Below are 20,767 nucleotides of genomic sequence, written 5' to 3' on the forward strand. Positions count from 1 at the left end.
GAAATCCTTGTTCTGGGGGACACCTGGTATTGTGAGTGCAAAAGAGATTTGATGACATTAAAAAAAATGCAAATTATTTTGAATGCCATTGAATTTCTCCATTTTAAGAGAAATGTTTAACCATTTAAAAAAAACTTACAAATTTTCTAATTTGAAAAAGCTTTAAAATCTCTACCTTCATAAACCCAGTCAGTTATTCCATTGGATATTACATTTTCTTCTCCAGTCCATGTGATCCTCTGACTTGTTGAATTTGGTTCATTTTTAACATAAATATCATTGTTCCAAACGTATGCCTAGAAACGTTGAAAAACAGATTGGTGAGTAATAACCTGTTATAACATATCTTATTCTGGAGTTAAAAGATATCTATCAATTGTTTTATCCTCAAATAATATTGACATGTCAATGTAATGATTACCTTGGGTTATTCAATTTCAGCAAGATAAGGTCATTCACTACCCCCTCGCGTTTATTTATTTAATTTATTTATTTCTTTAAAAGATTTTATTTATTTATTTATTAGAGAGAGAGAGAGAGAGAGCACAAGCAAGGGGAGGAGAAGAAGGAGAGGGAGGAGCAGGCTCCCCACCTAGCAGGGAGTCCGGTGCGGGACTGCATCCTACGACCCTGGGATCACCACGTGAGCCAAAGGCAGACGCTTAACTGAACGAGCCGCCCAGATGACCCACCCTTCACATTTTAAAAATCATTAAGTATACAAGCTATAACTCCAAATAATTCTAAGGACACTCAATATATTAAAAAGAAGCAGCTCAGCTCACAAACCCCACTGTCTGAATGCTGGAGTGCCTGTGAAGACTCAGGAGCCTGATCATTTCTACAGAATAATGTCTGCTTCCCATTGCATTCTGGGGGAGGTGAGTTGAGGGAGTGCATTCGATGTTGGGAGGGAGAATTCTGTCTACAAATGAACATCCTGTCTTCCTATTCAGATTCTTTTGCACTTCTGACATTCTCCTAGCATTAAGAACATGAAGGTATACCTATAGGGACACAGAGAAGGTCACAGAACCAGCAGGAAGGAGGTACACCCTCCAAAACAAACCAAAAAGCAAACAACAGCAAACTGAATACAAGAGAAATTAAAATTTTAATGGGTATTTTCCCAGTCAATAATGAATTCTCCAGTAGTAGTTGAGAAAATTTCAGGAATCCTATTTACTGTGTTAGACTAGTAAAATGCTATTTTAGGCAATAACACTCTTTGATGTTGAAGTATTTGCTTCCTAAGTGTCTGCTCTGTGTCAGGTTATGTGGCTTCTGCATACGAGAGCGTTGAGTCATTATTTTTTCCTGAAAACAGAAGAGACTCACTAACCAATTTATGACCCTCTGGTGACCATGTGATCCACTGTGTGTTGTCTGGAATTTTATCTTCTGTAATCAGCCTCCTGAAAAAAGAGAAAAGGCAACATTACCAAATGAATAAATCACAGTGGGATTTCCTTTTTTAAAAAAACGTTATTGCACTAAAAAAGCTTACAGATTTTATAAGGAAGTCACTGACCTTTTAGCTAAGTCATAGATGTCATATGAAGCCGTGTAAGAATGCCTCCATTGCTATAAAAGAAAACAGACATCTCAGACTCTGTGATTCTTGACAGTTCAGCCACTGGCTATAGGAGCACAAGATGACATGTAAAGTAATATGACATTGTATAAATCTCACATTTTATCATGTCTTATAATTCTTAGCTCAATCCTTACAATTTTGGAATTAGGAAGAGATTCTTAGAAAACATCTAGTATAAATTCCTCTGGACCGCATCTGTAACCTAGCTCTGGCATCACCCCTGCCAAGGAAACTTCTCAAGATCACAGTGGGCTGAAGTGTTGCTTCACGGCAAACATCACTCCTAACATTAACCATAGCATGGAAAGTCTACCTGTCCAAGAAAATACAAGTTTTTACCTTTTTTTTTTTTTTTTAAGATTTATTTATTTATTTATTTGGCAGACAGAGATCACAAGTAGGCAGAGAAGCAGGCAGAGAGAGAGGGGGAAGCAGGCTTGGGGTGGGGGACAGTTTCCCTACCAAGCAGAGAGCCCAATGCGGGGCTCAATCCCAGAACCCTGGGATCATGACCTGAGCCGAAGGCAGAGATTTTAACCCACTGAGCCACCCTGGCGCCCCACAAGTTTTACTTTTCAACCATCTTACTGACAAAATACTTAAAAGATCTATAATCCTATTGCTGGTGGTGATGTGGAGAAATACCTACTTTCCTACTTTGATCATGAAAATATAAAGGGCTACAGATTTTTTGAAAGTCACCTGGGGGGAAAAAAAAAGCCACCTGGCAGTATCTGTTAACATTGAAACATATATACCATTGATATTTTAAACTGCCATCTCAAGAATTAAAATTCTTAAATTTTAAAATGGGATTAAAATGGGATTAAGACCTTTTATAAACATTGTTTTGCCAATAAATGTAGAAGTTTAAAAAGGGACAAATTCCTTGGAAAACAAGTTATCAAAACTGAGACAAAAAAATGGAAAATCTGTATAGTCTTACACCTAAAAAAATATTGAACCAATAAGTAAAAACATGTGCACAAAAAAAACTCCAAACCCAAATACCTTTAGCAGCAAACTCCTTGTTATTTAACCAAAGGAATTAAAAACTTACACATATACAAAAACCCTCCACACAAATTTTTAGTTTTGTTCATAATTGCCAAAACATAAAAGAACCAAGAGGTCCTTCAATAAGTGATGGGTAAACAAACTATGGTCCATCCAGACATTGGAAAATTATTTACCAACAAAAAGAAATGGGCTATTACATCACAAAAAGCCATGGAAGAAACTCAAATGCATATTTTCCTGTGAGAAAAACCAATCTGAAAAGATTACATATTGTATGATTCCAACCATATGACATTTTGGAAAAGGCAAAATTATGGAGACAATCAAAAGATCAGTTGTTGTTAAGGGTTTGGAGGAAGAGAGGGATGAAGAGCTGAAGCAAAATATCCTCTATGATACCAGGATGGTGGATACAAGTCATTATACCTTATAGATCTGCCAAAACCCATAGAATGTACAACATAATGAACCCTAATGAGAACTATGGACTTTAGTTGGTTATAATGTATCAATAATGGCTCATCAATTGTAATGAATGTATCATACTAATGCAAAATGTTAATGATATCGGAAACTGGGACAGAGGTTGGGGGGAGATGATGAGGACGTATGTGGGAACTCTGTATTTTCCACTCATATTCTCTAAGCCTATAGCTGTTCTAAAAGAGTTAAGTCTATTAATTTAAAAATAAATGAATTCGAGCTATGCCAGATAACTTGGAAGAAGTTTCACACAGAATCATTGAGAAATGCAAATTACAAAAAAGTATGGAAAATAGGATTTTATTTTTTATAGAATAAGCAATGACTAAAATAATACCTATCTTCATATAATATCTATCTTCATAGAATTATTTGAATAAGGGGAAAATATAAAATATATATAGAGAGATATACTAGATTCTTAACATGTGGTACTTGGAAAAAAGTTGGGGGAGAGATGAGGAGTAAGGAGACAGACATAAGAGGAAAAAAGATAAGACTGAAGAATATATATATATATAGATAATGTATATATACACACACATACACATACACATGCATGCAGATTTGCATTTATGAAAAATTATATTTATATGTGGATGCATTTATACATTAAAGATATTTTAAAAGAAATTACATGTCTTTATGTCTGTCTGCCCTATCATAATCCTAGATGTAAGAAATTGTGTCTTATTCATCTTTAAATCTGAAGTCTCATCTAGTGCAAGTCACGTGGTCTCTGTTCAAAAAATAAGCCAAACTAACAAAAAAATAAAATTTTACCCATGAAAATGAAGTCAAAGAAATGGGTAGCCCAAGGATACCCAGCTTGTATAAGACAGGGCTGAGATACAAGCCAAAGGTTCTAACCTTGAAGAGTATTTCCCACTTATCATTTATCATCCTTCTATCCTCTCATGTCAACAATTATGTATTAAGACCTTACTTTTTGCAAGCCATACTTTTTTAAAAATCCTGGATTATTTTGACACAATCCATGCTTGTTCCTGGGAAACCTTTGAATACTCTACTTAAAAGAGCCAAAAGGTGTATATTACAGGCTAAAAATATGAAGAGGTTTAATAAGGTTTGAGATCACTCAGGATGACAGATCCATCATGAGATGCAAAAGCAAACCCAAAAAGTTTGGAATGTTCACTTCATCTTTTGAAACAGACTCATCCTTCTATTAAGGTTAGAAACTTTGCCAATTCTCCTCTATCAGGCATTACTGGATAAGACAGGCTCAATCTCCTTGAGGAGCTCCTAGTTGAATGGGGGATATATATGGGCAAGTAAACAAAAGGAAAGAACCACAGGATATCTAACAGAGGCATGTGGGGAGAGGCAGGAATCATAAATCAGGCCTTGGGGAGAGAGAAAAGTTGATCATTAGACTGAGTCTCAAAGCAGAGAACTGCCACACAGGGAAGGGGTTAAAAAAGCATCGTAGCAGAAAGACGTTGAAGCACAAAGTTGGGAAAGATTATGTTTAAGAATTCAAGATTTGGAGCTTCTAATCTGGATTCAAGTCTGACTATACACTGAATGTTTGTTGCCCACCCTCTGTCATTCATATGTTGATCCTAACCCCCCCCCCCGCCTGTGTGATGATGTTGGAAGTGAGCCTTTGGGAAGTAACAAGCTCATGAGGGTAGGTCCCTCATGTATGGGATTAGTTCCTTTATAAAAGAGACTCCAAAAATATTCCATGACCCTTCTCCATTTGAGGACATGGAGAAGACGGTCAACTATGTTCCATCAAGTGAGATGTCACCAGACACTGAAATGGCTAACACCTTGACCTTGGACTTCTTTCTCAACTTCCAGAACTATGAGAAATAGATGGGTTATTAACCCACCCAGTATATGGTACTCTGTTAGAGCAGCTTAAATGGACCAAGGCCAGTCTCTGCTGTGTAATATCAGGCAAATTTTTTTCTAAGCTTCAATTTTCTCTCTAGGAAAATGCGGCTGATGTCAGCCACAATCTCATGAGAGGGTCATACGAATATATGTGAAGTCTGATTAGGGCCCTAGAATATTGTCAACATATCATAGTTGTTGCAACTATTACCTCTGGAGCACTCAGCAGTGAATGGAGATGCTGGGGGAACATCCATAGCAGGCTGTAGGGTACAACATAGAAGTAATACTGCTCTTTCTGAATGCACTAACTCTGTCATGGAAAAGGCATGGAGTATAATCTAAAAAACTGCACAACAGACCTCCAAGGAAAGAGCATAAAACTGACTTTTCTTTATTTTGGGTAAATTTATTGAGAACTGATTAGTCAACTGGAATATTGTCCGCATGCACTAGGGGTTGCAACAGTGACTCATTCTGGAGCATGAGGCAATGAGTGGATATTATTGTAAGTTGCACATGTATGCTGTACAGAAAACTCTAGTGGATATTTTAAGAAATAAAATAGAAGATAGAGTGCTCTATGTTCAATAATCTTACAATTTAGTGCTCTGCAATCAAAGGTATAAAGAGAGTAAAATAAGCTAATGTGATACAGAGTGAATGGTGGAGTGTGGGAGAACAGAGTGGCAGGGGGCAAAGTTAGGTTGTAGCAATCTAAGAAAGCCTAAACCTGAATTACTAAAAAAGGAATCACTGTTAGATAATTAGCAGAAGAAGGTTCCAGGAGGAAACAATAGCAAATACTTTGGCTCTTAGATGGGAATGAATGATGCTTGAGAAAATTGAAGAGTGCCCCTAAAGGTTCTCGGACCACTAAATCAACTGGGAGCCCTTAAGTCATAGGGGAACCCTTGTCTGCTGTTGCCCCCCATCACCACACCGAACTAGTTGGTGTGGGGTAGGCTGCAGGCATTTGCATTTTTAAAAACCTCTAGAGGTGACTGCAAGGTTCAGGCAGGGGTGAGAAGCACTGGCCAAGCACGGTGAGTCTAGAGAGGGTAACAGACGATGGGTTAGCAAGGGCAGAATGAGGTCCAGTCACACAGGCTTCTGAGGATGCTGTGGTTAGAGATTGTGTTTTATTCTGAAAGTGATGGGAAACCACTGGTCATGAGGGGTTAGGCACAGGCATGATATAACCTACCCTAGGTTTTAAAAGGAGCACTGTAGGGACTGCCTGAAATACATGCATGGGATGAGGGAATAGCAACGTGGGATGAGGAAAACAGCAAAAGCAGCTAAATGCACATGGAAATTCCAGTGACTCCATAAATACAAACTACCAGTGATGGTTGTCCAACTGAGGTCTACCAGTGAAATACAACATATGACACTTACTGAACTTGGCTAAACAGTAAATTGAGCTGGTATTTACCTTTCTGTTTCTACCTTCACCTCATTGTCTTTATATGTTTGTCCTGAACATGGGCAATGGCTATTCATTGGTTTTCCACCCTGGTTGCTCATTCAGAATCTACCCATTAAAAAAAAAAAAAAAATGTCCGCTTCACTCCAGAAGTTATAATTTATTAATCTGGGGATTGGACCTGCCCACCGGGAATTTTTAGAAGCTCATCAAGTTATTTTAATCTTCAGACACCAATAAAAACCACTGAATTAAATAAATAATCCATTAATTGGGAACAGATGTGTTGAAGTTGGCCTAGGATTCTGACCGGCTCCCAGCTGATAGGGTTAGTAGTACAATCCGAGAGTCTTCATGTCCAGGAAATGGAGCTAGACACCGTGAGCTCAGGGTAAATACTATGATTCAAAGTTACCACATTGGAATGGGAAATGGAGTAGGAAATGGTTTGCTTTGCCTGAGTAAAGAAGTGTCGGGGTATGAGATAAGGCACCTCAGTATTTGTTATTTATTCTAGAATAGAAGGGCAAAGGTGGGGATTCCCAGCTTTGTATTTTGTTTTCAAAGCAGAATATCCCTACAGGGCTTAAAAATTTTTTTTAAATTATTTTTGTTAACATATGATATATTATTTGCCCCAAGGGTACAGGTCTATGAATCATCAAGCTTACATATTTCACAGCACTCACCATAGCCCATACCCTCCCCAATGTCCATCATCCAACCACCCTCCCACCCTCTTCCCCCCCTCCCCACCCCCCCAACCTTCAGTTTGTTTCCTGAGATTAAGAGTCTCTTATGGTTTGTCTCCCTCCTGATCCCATCTTGTTTCATTTTTTCCTTCCCTACACCCCACAACCTCCCCCCACTGCCTTAATGTTTCCTACAAATCTCAAAACTTCCTGTATTTGGTGACAGTTGTCAAATTCAGGAATAACTAAAAAGCTACAGTTAAAGGTACTGGCGATCTGCAGCCAGCCTGACCATGAAGAGGATACGTGAATAAACTTTCCTGAGGTGGGAGAATCTGATGTTGGGCTGAGGTTCCCCCTTGAAAATGGTTTGTATATGGTGGCACCTGAAGGCTGCAAGGTGGTCTGAGTCACCTTGCACAGTCTCTTCTAGAGGATAGGAAGTACAACTCTTTTTAAGGTAAATACTTATTGAGAGTTTTACTTTATGTAAAGTTGAGACAAAGGAAATAAGGGGTTCTGTTACTGGCTGTGCAAATCAGACATGGAAGCTTGCTTTTAAATTACAAGTTTCCTTTGTTAACTTATGCTTTTAGTATCTATAATACATTATTTATACTTCTTAGCATTTAAAAACACTAAAATGAATTTCTTTTAAAATAGTTGTTGGACCTACCTTTTATGAATGAGAATGGCTATTTCTTCTTTTGATGCTGACTTAATGAGTTTTTAGTGCCTATTATATTACTTAGGTGTCAATCTCTTTTTTTTAATTTAAATGTTGTGAGTCAGCATACAGTACTATATTAGTTCCTGGAGCAGAAGTCAGGTATTCATCACCTATATGCAAGACCCAGTGCCCATCATAAGTACCTCCTTAATGCCCATCACCCACCTCCCTCCAATCAACCCTCAGTTTGTTCTCTGTACTTAGGCGTCAACCTTAAATATTCACAGACTAGAAATCAGTTATAAAATAACATACTCATAAGATTCTTTAAATGTCACAGTAAGAAAGCATTTCTTTTACCTTCACATAGTTGTACTCTAAGAGAATAAACTGTCCATCAGGAGATACCAAATAATCATTTATAGTATGTTCAAATTCCTCCTGTCAAACAAGTGGAAAAAAGAACAATTGAACAATTGCACTTAACAATCATTACTGAGCACTTACTACATAGAGGGTATAGTTCTAGACAGACATGTGGCTCATGCCTTGGGAGCTCTTAGAAATGGCATGATCCCCCCCACAAGTGATCATGATGCAAGGTGTATGGTGATCAGGGTTAGAGAATCAGGCAGGGAAGAATTAAATCTAACCAAGGGAAGACCGCCATGAGGGTAGGGATCAGGAAGAGAGAGAGAAATTTCCCAGCAGGGGGAAGAGCACGAGCAAAAAACCAGATGTAGGAGAGAGCATGCATGTTAAGAGTGCCCAGAGGTTTGGTGTAAACTGAGTACAGTATAGGGTACATCAGACAACATATAAAAGAAGACATAGGGAAGCTCTATTTTTAACTTCAACGGATGAATGGATAAGGAAGATGTGGTCCATGTACACTATGGAGTATTATGCCTCCATCAGAAAGGATGAATACCCAACTTTTATAGCAACATGGACGGGACTGGAAGAGATTATGCTGAGTGAAATAAGTCAAGCAGAGAGAGTCAATTATCATATGGTTTCACTTATTTGTGGAGCATAACAAATAGCATGGAGGACAAGGGGCGTTAGAGAGTAGTAGGGAATTTGGGTAAATTGGAAGGGGAGGTGAACCATGAGAGACTATGGACTCTGAAAAACAATCTGAGGGGTTTGAAGTGGCGGGGGGTGGGAGGTTGGGGTACCAGGTGGTGGGTATTATAGAGGGCACGGCTTGCATGGAGCACTGGGTGTGGTGAAAAAATAATGAATAATGTTTTTCTGAAAATAAATAAATTGAAAAAAAAAAAGAAGACATAGAATTAGAAAAGCAGCTGGGCCTCAAATATAAGAAGTGGAACTCTAAACCCCTTTTTATACATGGATATGATAGAGTCTTATCTCTCTTTACAGAGATGCTCTGGGACATGGTGGCAGACATGAGATGAGAGGGTCTGCATCAGCCCTGGCCTTGGGCAACGCAATGGTCTCATCTATAGAATGGAGACAGGGACACAAGACTGGAGTACTAACACAGATTAAAAAGGCCTTGAACCAAGGCTCTACGGTGGAAATAGGAATCCGAGGGACACGACATTGTAGAGGAAGAAGTGATAGGGTTTGTTAAATGGCCAAATACGAGGGATGGCAGAGGAATCAAGGAAGATTCTGAGGATTCAGGGAGTAGAATTTCACTTTTTAGCCTACGTGACTTGGAGGGGAGCATAATTTACCGAGATTGGGAGCTCAGGAAAGGGAATAGGGTGCTTTCAGCTTGAGAGGAGAGTGAAGGGGAAATAATGAGTTGAGCTTGGGATACTGAGCTTAAAATACCTGCAGGTCAAGGGTGGGCAGGAGCAAGCCAGCTATGAGAAATAGAGACTTTGATCTTGGCAGAAGGTTAGTGTTGAAAATGTGCATTCGAGAATCAAGGCCAGACAGGAGAGCCCCCTTGCTGGGGAAGGGCATGAAATTCACTGAAGGAGAGCAGGCAAACTGTGGAGAGAGGCCAGCAAGGGAAGACAGAGCCCTGATGGGCACTTACGCTTAGGAGTATGGGCAGAGGAGGAGGAATCGTCAAGGGAGACTAAAAGGTAGCCAAGGCAGGGAGCATTCCAAGAAGGAGAGAAAGATCCACTGTGCCATATGCTGCAGAGAGAGTTCAACAGGATGAGAAATGATAGTACTCATGATTTGAAAGGTTATGAAAAAAAAATCCTCAGAATTTCCTTAAAGTATAAATGAATTATGCAATCAAACATACAAATGTACTGTTTTCCAAGAAAATGGAGCTGTTTCCATATTCAGCATTGAATAGTAAGATATTATTTTCTTGTTTGTAGAGGTACTCCTGATCTAAAGAAAGAAAATGGCTGGATCAGTATTTCAAGTTGCAATTAAAAATCTCCATAAGCTAAAAATGAAACAGAAAAAAAAAACTGAAGGTTTAAGCTCACACTAGTACTAAATAAGCATTTTGAAGTTGGAAAAACATTAAGTGATGAATATTACACTAGTATGCATCCATTTTTCCATCATTATTGTCAAAGTTTCAATTCACTTTTAAGTTTTCATAGCCCGTTACAAAGAAATATAGGTTTATTTTCCTTTGTACCTGTAAATAGAGAAAAATATTTTCCCATATGGCTTAACAAAACAAGGGTATCTTCTCAGGGCCACAAAAGTGTCCCACAACCTAATTAGAAGGAGCACAGGCTTAAAAATCTGTCCCCTCCCCCAGAAAAGTTCTTACCTGAAATCCAACTCAAGGAATAGAATTTCATCCTAAAAGTATTTTTTAAATAATCAGTTAGAGTGTAAGTTCTGCGACTGTCAGCTGTAGCATCATCTGTTGATTAAAGAAAAGAGCCAAATGTTCAGTAAGATGTAATAACCTAAGTTTGGGATAAAATAAACAAATGGATCCCTGCAATACACACTGGTCGCAAACTATAGGAATTACACTCACAAAATGCAAAACACATTCTGAAGGATTTCATGCTGGATGGATGGAGTGGAAATACACTTAATTGTTAGAGCACAAGTGAGTGGTGTGTCTCCCTGAGCTGTATTAGTGCCCGTGTTAGTGAACCTCCTCATGAAGGTCTAGATCCCCCAAATCCAAGGGAAATATGACGTGAGTCCATTTTCTAGTAGCCATATGCAAAGATTGGTAAGGTGAAAATAATTTTAGTAGCATATTTTATTTAGCCCAATATATTCAAAATATTATCATTTCAACATGGAATCAATATTTAAATTTTATTAATGAGATCTTTCACATTCTTTGTTTTTATACTACTTCTTTGAAATCCAGTATGTCGTCTATGATTACAGCATGTCCCAATTTGACTAGACACACTCCTGGTCAGTAGCTATCGGTGGTCATGTAGTAGAAGGCACAAGGCTAGGCTGTCTTTTTTAGAGGCCTGAAGGTTCCTTTCCACACTCTCTTGCTTTGCATGGACCTTTAAGACAGGGTGATCGTCTAATGCATTGATCTTTGTTTCTATGGTGACCTTTCATGAAACCCTCCCATGGACTCAGTGACACCTCACTTCTCCTTCTAACCTCTGATCAATCATTTTCTATCTCTTTATTTTTCTCTATTGACCTCCAAGGCAGAAATGCCCTGATACTCAATCTTTAGCTTTTTGCTCTTGTCTCCCTTCATTTTTCCTCCTACAGGAGTCCAGAGAATGAGACTTCTTGGGCTTCAGGCGTATTTTTCCATTTAAATTCATGACAAAACCTATACTCATTACCTTAGCCTTTCACACCTCAAACTCATATTTCTAGTGCTGACTTGGCCCTTCTTAGTTGACTTGCCCCATATTAACCCTAAACTTCCCTTATCTAAATTAACGCCTTCCTTCCAAAATACTTTTCCCTAGGGAATTTGTGTGGTTTTAGATTCTGTTACCAGAAATCCATATTCAAAGTCTGAAAATCATTTCTGATGTCTTCCTCTCTTTTACTACCACCTGTATCTGGTTAACCCCGTTTGATTCTTCCTATGACATCGTTCCTCTGGGTATCTTGCCCTTAGTCTTTCCCCAGTCCAATCCCTCCACTGTACAACCCCTGGAAAGATTTTTCCAAAATGCCACTTTCATCCCGGTGACCTTTTCCTCAAAAGGCTCCCCTGATTCGCCATTGCCTACAGAAAGATTCCAGCTCCTCAGCGCTGCACACATGGCCTCCACAGTCTGGCATGAGACTCTCCAGGCTCATTTACACTCACTTCACGTACGAACCCTCTAACCCACTCACACTGATTGCCTACTGGACCCAGTAAGCCCTCTTTTTGGCTTTTCTGACTTTGCTCCTTGTCCTAAACCTCTCCCCTGCAGCATCTCCAACCGCTTCCCGGGCTGTCACAGTCCTCCACCTGCCAGCTCCCTCCTCTCTCATCAAGACTTCAGTGCTGCCTCCTTTGACTTTTGCCCCCAGACTACTCATCTGGTTTTTCTAATTAAGAACTTCTGTGATAGCTTTTTTTCCCATGCCTACCACTGTGGTGGACTGAGCTAGGCTATCTATTCATTGAAGAAAGGGTCTTGGGTTGGTTGGTTGTTTCTTTTTCATCAACTTAGTACCTAGCCCAGCTCTATGCCATAGTAGGTACACACAGCTTTTGTTGATGACATGGGATATCATTCTCCAAGGCTGATGAGGCCAGAATGATTCCCCAATCACAGAACTCCCACTGGTGACAAGCAGCCTAGAAAGTTCTTCCATATACTATATTCTTTCCACATACTTGCAAACATACGTGCATAAAAGCAGGCACCATCGTAAGTTTTCAAGAACAGTTCTTACTCTTTCGGGGATTGAAAAGTCAATAGCAGCTTCTCTTGTTAATTTTTTACGGTCTGTAGAAAGGTGATTCTCTCACAGGAAATGCTCTTTCAGGAGATGTTCTCAAGATTTTATTTCTTTGGATCTTATCTGATAAATAGCCTTGGTTCTGCCTATAAAACTTTCAGCTTCAGTAGATAAATTGTTACATGTTATTAATTTATTGATTTTGTTTAAGCCTAGTTTGCTAAATAAGTTGAAGATGAAAACAAAACAAAACAAAAAACCCAATTTCCATTCAGGCCTGCATTTCACCCCAGAGAATTAGAAAGATATTTCTATTTGTTAGCAGAGATAGAGCAAATGGGTAAAACCAGCCCTTGAACTTGCCAACTGTCAAGCAAGAAGTAAAGCCCTGTGCTACAGAAAATATTTGAAACTCTACATATCTGTAGATTTATTCACTAAATACCCTTAGTTGTTCATATTCATCTAATTGTTCTTTGATGCACTGAAAAGTAAGTACTATTTGAAAAATACTGTTGCAGATATCTATCTATCTATCTATCTATCTATATAATATCAAGATGTTATCAAGAGCTATTAGTCTAAAATGGACACAAAAGACATTCCAAAATTAGTACAACTCAAGATATAAATGGTTATAGACATTCACAATCCTGTATCACCTGCTGATATCAATGTCTGGATAGACCTATTGATATTGAACAATTTACACATACACACGCAAACACACTTCATTGCAATGACCTAAATGTTTATGTCCTCCAAAATTCATATGTTGAAATCCTACCCCACAATGTGATGGTATTAGGAGATGGGGTTTTGGGGAGGTGATTAGGTCATGAAGGTAGAGCACTCATAAATGAAATTATTACCCTTATGAATTAGTGCCCAGAAGGATCTCTTGTCCTTTCTGTGCAAGGACACAGGAAACTGGCCCTCACTAGACGCCAGACACATAATCTGCCAGTGACTGAGACTTCCCAGACTCCAAAACTGTGAGATAAAAACACTTGTTGTTTAAGCCACACAGTCTATGGTGTTGTTGTTTTTTTTTTTTTTTTAATGCAGCATTGCCTGCACAACCTAAAACATGTATCTCTAATAAAACAGACATATCAACTTAGAACATCTCCCACTGCCTCTTGATTTTGTAAGGAGAGAATTAACTGAATACTTATAGCAGACAACGTACATTGTTATCTCCTTTAAATGCTATCTCACCCTGGCTTTTGAGGATAATACCCTTAAATCTGGACTATTAGGCTAATACACTTAAATCTGGACTATTAAAATCATTGAGGCAAAAAATTCCCTGTGACTTTACCTGCTGCCCATGGCACCACCCTTCACATTCATGACGCATGACTCACTGAGCACTTAATCTCTCCCCCATCTCAGACAAGGCTGAGCTCATTCTCTCCTCAGACCATAGTGTTCATAGACCCATCAAGTCTACCATATTTGGGCTCCTACCATGTTTGCTTGTAATGGATCCAGGATAATTTTATTCTATCCGTTGATGTTCCAGATATCAACACTGATGCTACTACACTCCTGCTATGGCCCAGGACATCTGTGAAGATCCCGGGGTGCCTCTGGTTTGTGTCAGGCTCGCTCACCCACTCAACGATGACCCCGCGAGCTCCCTTCCACATCCTGGCTAGCCGGTCCCAGAACAACGCTGCTGAATTGGAGCAAACCAAGCAACAAATGTTCCTTGTTTTTTGCCTTGCCATTTGATAAGGAGTGCACACTGGAAGATACGTTTGAAACATCTAGATAAGCGAGCTCTGTGAAACGTTGAGTGCCAAGTCCAGGTTTTGACCTTTAGCAAGTTCCTAGTTTGTTGCCAAGTTACAACCTATTCTGTCAAACACTTACAGGACACGCTCATGTTTCTTTCCCCTTGTCTCCTTGCTCACTGACAGGGCACTGCTGTGGCAACAGATGAAGGTCTTTGGCTGTTCGTGTGGTTTTCCTGGTGGGCCTGGGACATGTCGTTCATTTGACTTATCAGTTCAAAGCATTGTGCTCGCCAAGTAAAGCAGTTAATCATATGTTACCCATCAGCTTTTATAGAAACTCTTAGATTCCTGTCTTCTTGAATTTCAAAATCAAAAAAAAAATGTTAACAACTTTAGATTTTACTTTTCTGGTGAGAACAGCTATTGGGTTGGACCATCTGAAAATGTCATTTTTTTCAGTTAAAAATGGTAGAATAGCAGTATTTAAAATGATTCAACCTAATAATAGATTCTTATCAAAGTGTATGGGATCTCAATGCCTTCTTTTTGTAGGATCAAAATCATTTCTGAATAAAAGTATTTCCAAAATAGTAAGATCCAATTAAGGACGTAGTGTAGTTTCATGGAATCATCTTGCCTTTACCACTTGTTACCTTATGATTGCAGAATATTTTGACTATTTTACATACATTAATAATAATATTTTTTAAAAAAAGATTTTATTTATTTATTTGAGAGAGAGAGAGTGAGAGAGAGCATGAGAGACAAGAAGGTCAGAGGGAGAAGCAGATTCCCCATAGAGCTGGGAGCCCAATGCAGGACTCAATCCTGGGACTCCGGGATCATGACCCGAGCTGAAGGCAGTCGCTTAACCAACTGAGCTGCCCAGGCAGCCCAATGATACACTTTTTTGTCTGGGTGGGGCTGGGATATGTAATATTTCTACTTCACAAAAATAAATTGTTTGGGTAAATAAGTATCTAATGAAATGCCACTAAAAAGAAATGTGCTCTTTATGGCTCATAAACTTATTAAGTTGTTAAACACACAAAAAAGATATCTGGTTATAGAGTTCTTGGTTTCCATATGGTAATCAGTTAACATTTTGTACTGATGCTAAAGAAATGAAATGCGTGTCGCTTCAGAATTTGCCACAGCAAAATAGCAGCCTTGACATGGGGACAGAAGAAGCAAAATCAAGAAGGCAGAAGAAGAAATGGACTGGAAGACACTGCGTACCCTATATCGCCCAGTAGCATATGTGGGCAGGCTACCACCCATCTGAATTGATCCAACAAATACCAATAAAGTGTTGGGTCCCTGGTGGCTTTGAAATCAGAGAGTCTGGATTTCAGCCTAGGTCTAATTCTTGCAGTGAAGCCTTGGGGAAATTTCTGAATCTTTCAAAACTTCAACTTTTTCATCTATAAAACCAGAATATAGCATTACGTAGCCTATGGGGACTTGCCATGGGTAAGTGGGATAAAGGATGTAAAATGCTTAGCTTAGGACATAGAATTCAGAAAGCTCTCCAGATATGTCACACTATTTATTGTTGCTTTGTTCCAAGCGTGTGCTTGGCAATCAGGTTACAAACATGAACAGAGGAGTCTGTCCTCTCAAGTACTGAGCAGGGATGCTGAGATTAAGATTGATTTGCAATAAAATAATGATTAAAACAACAAGTTTCAGGTTGTTCATATCCCAAATGATCCTAATAAGAGAGCATAGGAACATCACGCTGAGAAAACATCTAGGATAAGCACAGTCTAGTCATTGGCTCAGTGCCAATGAGTGGCACTCTCTCCCTTGAACCGGTCTCGTGCCCTCCCTCGCATCCACAGTGGGCATCAGCAGTTTGTAGCATGGAGGGAAAACACTGAACTTGGTGGACTTACAGGATTTGTGAGGAGGGATGTTTTTCTGATTATCAACGCAGGAGGCATTAGACCATAATCACGATCGCCAGATTCGCCTCAAGAAGAGGATCACCCCATGTCCATCAAGTGACACCTGATAAATGCATGCCTGCAGAGCTGGAGCCCAGGGAGCCTGGGACTGCCTCCTCCATGCACTTACTTGTAAGGTCAGAGTGTCAGATGACCAAACTTTTGTTAGAGACAGAATCACTCTGCTGTCTTTCCCAAAAGTCTACTTTGAAAGGCCAACCAAACGGTTCAATGCATATCTCCCAGAACAGCAATAGTTTGGGATAAATGGAACAATGTAGTAGGAGGCTGTCTGTCACGACTCCAGGCTCACCTCTTCCTCTTCCCTTTGTATCTCTCCTCTCTTTCCATAATGGCCTTTGGGCTGTTCACTAGACACATTCCTCCCACTGCTGCCTCAGGGACTTTGAGTTTGCTGTATCCTACTTCTGGAACGTTCTTGACCTCGAATATGCCCAAGGCTTATTTTTCCTTACCATCTCCAGGTCTTTTTTTGAGACCTGATTCCCCATGGCATTCTCTAGAACCCTTCTTACTTTATACATACATACATATATATATATATATATATATATATATATATATATATATTTTTTTTTTTTTTTTTTTTTTCCTTAACAGTGATACTATCTGTCTATATTTTACTTTATCTTGTTTACTGCTTGCCTCCTTTGATTGAATGTAAGCTCCACAGGGGCACTGATTTTGTTGTGTTTGGTTTCATTTACTATTATATCACCACAGCTTAGAACAGTGCTCAGCATATAAAGACGGTCCCTAAGTATTTGTTGAAAGAAAAAATAAAAGCCAGATAATACTAGCACGGGAACACAAACAGGAACATGGTTCCAAATACCAACACTGTGAACTCCAAGCGACTGTGGTAGTAGGAAGAGCAGTACACTGGTCAGGCAGGTCTAGTTAGAGGACTGGCCAGTAGAAGAAAAAGAACTTTGTTCCTCCTGCTGATCCATTTAGCATGTGCCCAGAAGTAGCACCTGGCTCAGCCTCTAGCTCCTTTGGAATGCCCAAACCTTCCTCATCATGCCTCCCAGTGGTGGCAAAAGCAGCTGGGTGCCTCACACGCCTCAGTATTTTGAGCCCAGACCCTCTGTGTCCTTCATCTTTGTTCCCAACCCCAAAGGTAAGCCATTCCTGCAGCTTCTGTCTCTGAGTTACTTCAGAATTTCTCTTCTGCTCTCTAATCTGTGCAACCGCTTTTTTTTTTTTTTTAAGATTTTGTTTATTTATTTGACAGAGATCACAAGCAGACTGAGAGGCAGATAGGGAGAGAGGGGGAAGCAGGCTCCCCGCTGAGCAGAGAGTCTGATGAGGGGCTCCATCCCTCAGATCATGATCTGAGCCGAAGGCAGAGGCTTAACTCACTGAGCCACCCAGGCGCCCCTGTGCAACCGCTTTTTATATTAAATCCCTCTTCCGAGAAACCGAGTGTGGTTTCTGTATTTTTTTCACACCACCATAATTTAACAATATAAAAACTTACACATTTTGCCTATCAAATATGGTCTTCTCTGGCTCCAAATATCCAATATCTAGACCTTGGTTTGCAACCTCTCCTTAAGGAGCCAGACGGTAAATGTTTCAGGTTTTGTGGGTCATGCATCTTTGTTGCAACTACTCTAGTCTGCCTGCAGCTTGAAAATAGCCACAGACAACATGTAATTGCATGGACATGGCTATGTTCCAATAAAACTTTATTTAGAAACAACAGTGGCTACACTTAGCTTTTCTTTGATGACACTGGGTAGACATTCCTCAGGAATTGTAAGAAACAAAAATACAAAACATAACAAAAACATAACTGCTCCCAAGATTGATTTTGAAAGATTGAGGTTGAAACTCTAATTGCCTTGAAACAGTAAGAACATCAGCATAAGACTCCAATATATATGCAGAAAAGCAAAAGTGGGCAGAATATTCATGCTGCAAAATTCAGGACGAGATCTGAAGTGAAGAGATCTGCAGCCACTGTGCAAGGAGTGCAAGGTCAGAGGGACTTCCTGATCTAAACCCAGCTTACATTGCCCTACTCACTCTGCCTTGACCCCAGGAATAAGTCAGGAAGTATAGCCCACACCGGAAGCCTGAACCAAACAGAACATCTGAGCGGCTTTATTCCTCTTTGAAATGGAAAGGGATTTATTTATTTATTTGTTTATTATCTATAGTCACTTCCTCTCTCCTTGTTAGGATTCTTCTGGGAATAAATAAGACAGCTAGGATAATGGCCGACATTCATATTTATAAGGCTTTTACGTCCCAGGATGTTGACTGACATTAAGCCGGTGTAATCCCAGGTGACGAGAAAGAGCTGAAAGGTGGGAACCTATGAACTACGTGGATAAATGATTCATAAGCCCATGAAACATTCAGCCCTATAGCAAAGGGCTGTTTTCCCTTGAAAAATACTTAGAAGTAGTTGTAGTGGGACATCAAAAAAAGGTGTTACCATGTAAACTGAGAATGATTAGTTTGTGCTAGAAAGAAAAACCGATTAAAGGACATCAGCCTTGGGTGATGCTGCAAGCTCTAATACTGAATCGCTGAGGAACTTCTCAGGAAGATTTATGGGCATAATCAACAAGGCGACTCAGTGATAAGTGCTTGTCTTCTAGGATATGAGGAAAGACGCTCAATGGAAAACAGAACTGCCGCAAATATTGCCCTTCCCAGAATTCTTCAGGCAAAACTTTCAAGAGTGTGAGACAAGTGTAATTAGAGTGCTAGTCTCTGGACTGTTAAAGGAACAAAAAAGTTAAAAACACATAAAGAATCATAACTACAGACTTATTCCGGGGTGCTGGGTTGTTCCAGGCATTGTACACTTAGTAAGTTATTCTCATCTCAGTTTTACAAGTAAAGAAACTGAGGTGCAGACAGGCCTAGAGGGTAAGCAAACTCAAGTCCGTGACTACGAAGCCCCAAGAAGCTACACCTGAGGAAGACAGCATGCTCGGAACCCTGTGGTTACAATCACTCTTCTAATCAACCTGAGTGTTTGGAGGGTGGCTGCACGTGGTAGAAGCTGTCCAGGCAGTTTCTGTGAACTGCTGTGGATGCATTAGGCATTAGGGAAATGTTCAAACTCAATGTTCACAATGAATCCAGACAGATGGGTTGGGGGTATCATTTGGACTTGTGGGGTTGGTAGGTTGTATGGGAACATCATTGGTCCTAGTGCTGCAAAATCTAAGGGGTACCATTTATTTTTTAGAAAACCCCAGCGTTTTCTCTCCAGACTGTTATTAAAAATGGCCACTTTTTGTGAGGTGTCCACAGAGCTCAGATGGTTTAGCGTCTGATTCTTATTTTAGGCTCAGGTCATGATCTCAGGGTCATGGGATGGAGCCCTGAGTCTGGCTCCATGCTCAGCAGGGAGTCTGCCTGAGGATTCTCTGTCCCTCTCCTACCCCTCCCCACCTCCCTAAAATGAATAAATAAATCTTAAAAAAAAAAAAAGGCAACTTTGTGACTTCCTGGAAAGGAGGTTGTACCACCCCCACTCTCTCTTCCAAAGGTAGGAACTTACAATAAGTTTCTCTTCTTCCTTTCTTTTCATGGTTTCCAGATGTAAGACATAACACAACCCTGAATAACTCGGGCCCTGCAGTACCCATTTTCATGAGTATGAAGTCATCCAATAAAAAGATACAATGATATTTCCTTTACAGCCACCCTGAGGAGCTTCTTCCCCCGCCACGCTCCCCGCGTCTGTGCCATGCCCCTCCCACCACGCCTCCACCCTTTCCTCCGCACTTGGAGGTAGAAGTGGGCCCAACCTGCGCCTCCAATCCTCGTCTTCTTCATCCTAAGGGACATGTTTTCTTTTCTCCTCCCTCAGGATCCAATGTCTTTTTGCTGCTCCCTCTGCCCTCCCTTAAGCAGACACAGGTGCAGCGATCAGAACAAAAGGTTTACCTGACTGTGCTGCCATCTCCTCATTTCTCTGCCTGTGTTTATCAGCAAAGTCTGAAATCGCCAATCCACATCTGTGGTCTTCATCTTCTCACTGCTCCTCCTCACGTCTCTGGGTCTACCCCTCGCTACTTACACCACACCCATTTCTCCTTCCTGGTCTTTATCGGGGTTTATTTTCTGTACAGTATGTTTGGCCAATTAATCAGGTAATTTTATATCATTATTTGAATATTTAATCATGTCTTAACTAGACAAGTTGTAAGCTAGCTGGAAGGATGACTTATTTTCTCTTCATTAGACAGCAGCCAGCATTGGACTCTACACACAGGAGGTACTAGACAAATGGGTGACTTGACTCCATATTTATGAATATAATTATTTTAATCAGATTCAGGGCAACATTAAAATGTTAATCAAAAAATATTCTTGGGCCCTAGAGACCCAAAATATGGAAAACATGAACAAAACAAGAACCTTTTACTCCCAGGAAGCCTACATTCAAACGGTGGGAGGTACAGGAACAAATACTAAGTACCTAATGCCATAGGTTAGCTGGTCGTAGGTGCTGTGGAGA

The 20,767-nt window shown here is 40.0% G+C and overlaps 1 protein-coding gene across 3 annotated transcripts in view; it reads right to left on the reverse strand.

The window, feature by feature from the left end:
• The window catches only part of DPP4 (dipeptidyl peptidase 4), an 81,487-nt gene that overhangs the window by 48,261 nt on the left and 12,459 nt on the right, over positions 1-20,767 (reverse strand). For 2 of the 3 annotated variants that reach the window (XM_044242208.1, XM_044242207.1), the window contains exons 3-8: positions 10,486-10,581; positions 9,997-10,088; positions 8,118-8,198; positions 1,532-1,584; positions 1,343-1,415; positions 176-296 (exon numbers count right to left, since the gene is read on the reverse strand). In XM_044242208.1, the coding sequence (XP_044098143.1) occupies positions 176-296; positions 1,343-1,415; positions 1,532-1,584; positions 8,118-8,198; positions 9,997-10,088; positions 10,486-10,581 (516 nt within the window). Of the gene's footprint in view, positions 1-175; positions 297-1,342; positions 1,416-1,531; positions 1,585-8,117; positions 8,199-9,996; positions 10,089-10,485; positions 10,582-13,432; positions 13,440-20,767 lie in introns of those variants that run through there. The other variant, XM_044242209.1, reaches the window with a different exon arrangement.

The sequence above is a fragment of the Neovison vison genome, chromosome 3, assembly GCF_020171115.1.
Source record: "Neovison vison isolate M4711 chromosome 3, ASM_NN_V1, whole genome shotgun sequence".
Classification (NCBI taxonomy): Eukaryota; Metazoa; Chordata; class Mammalia; order Carnivora; family Mustelidae; genus Neogale; species Neogale vison.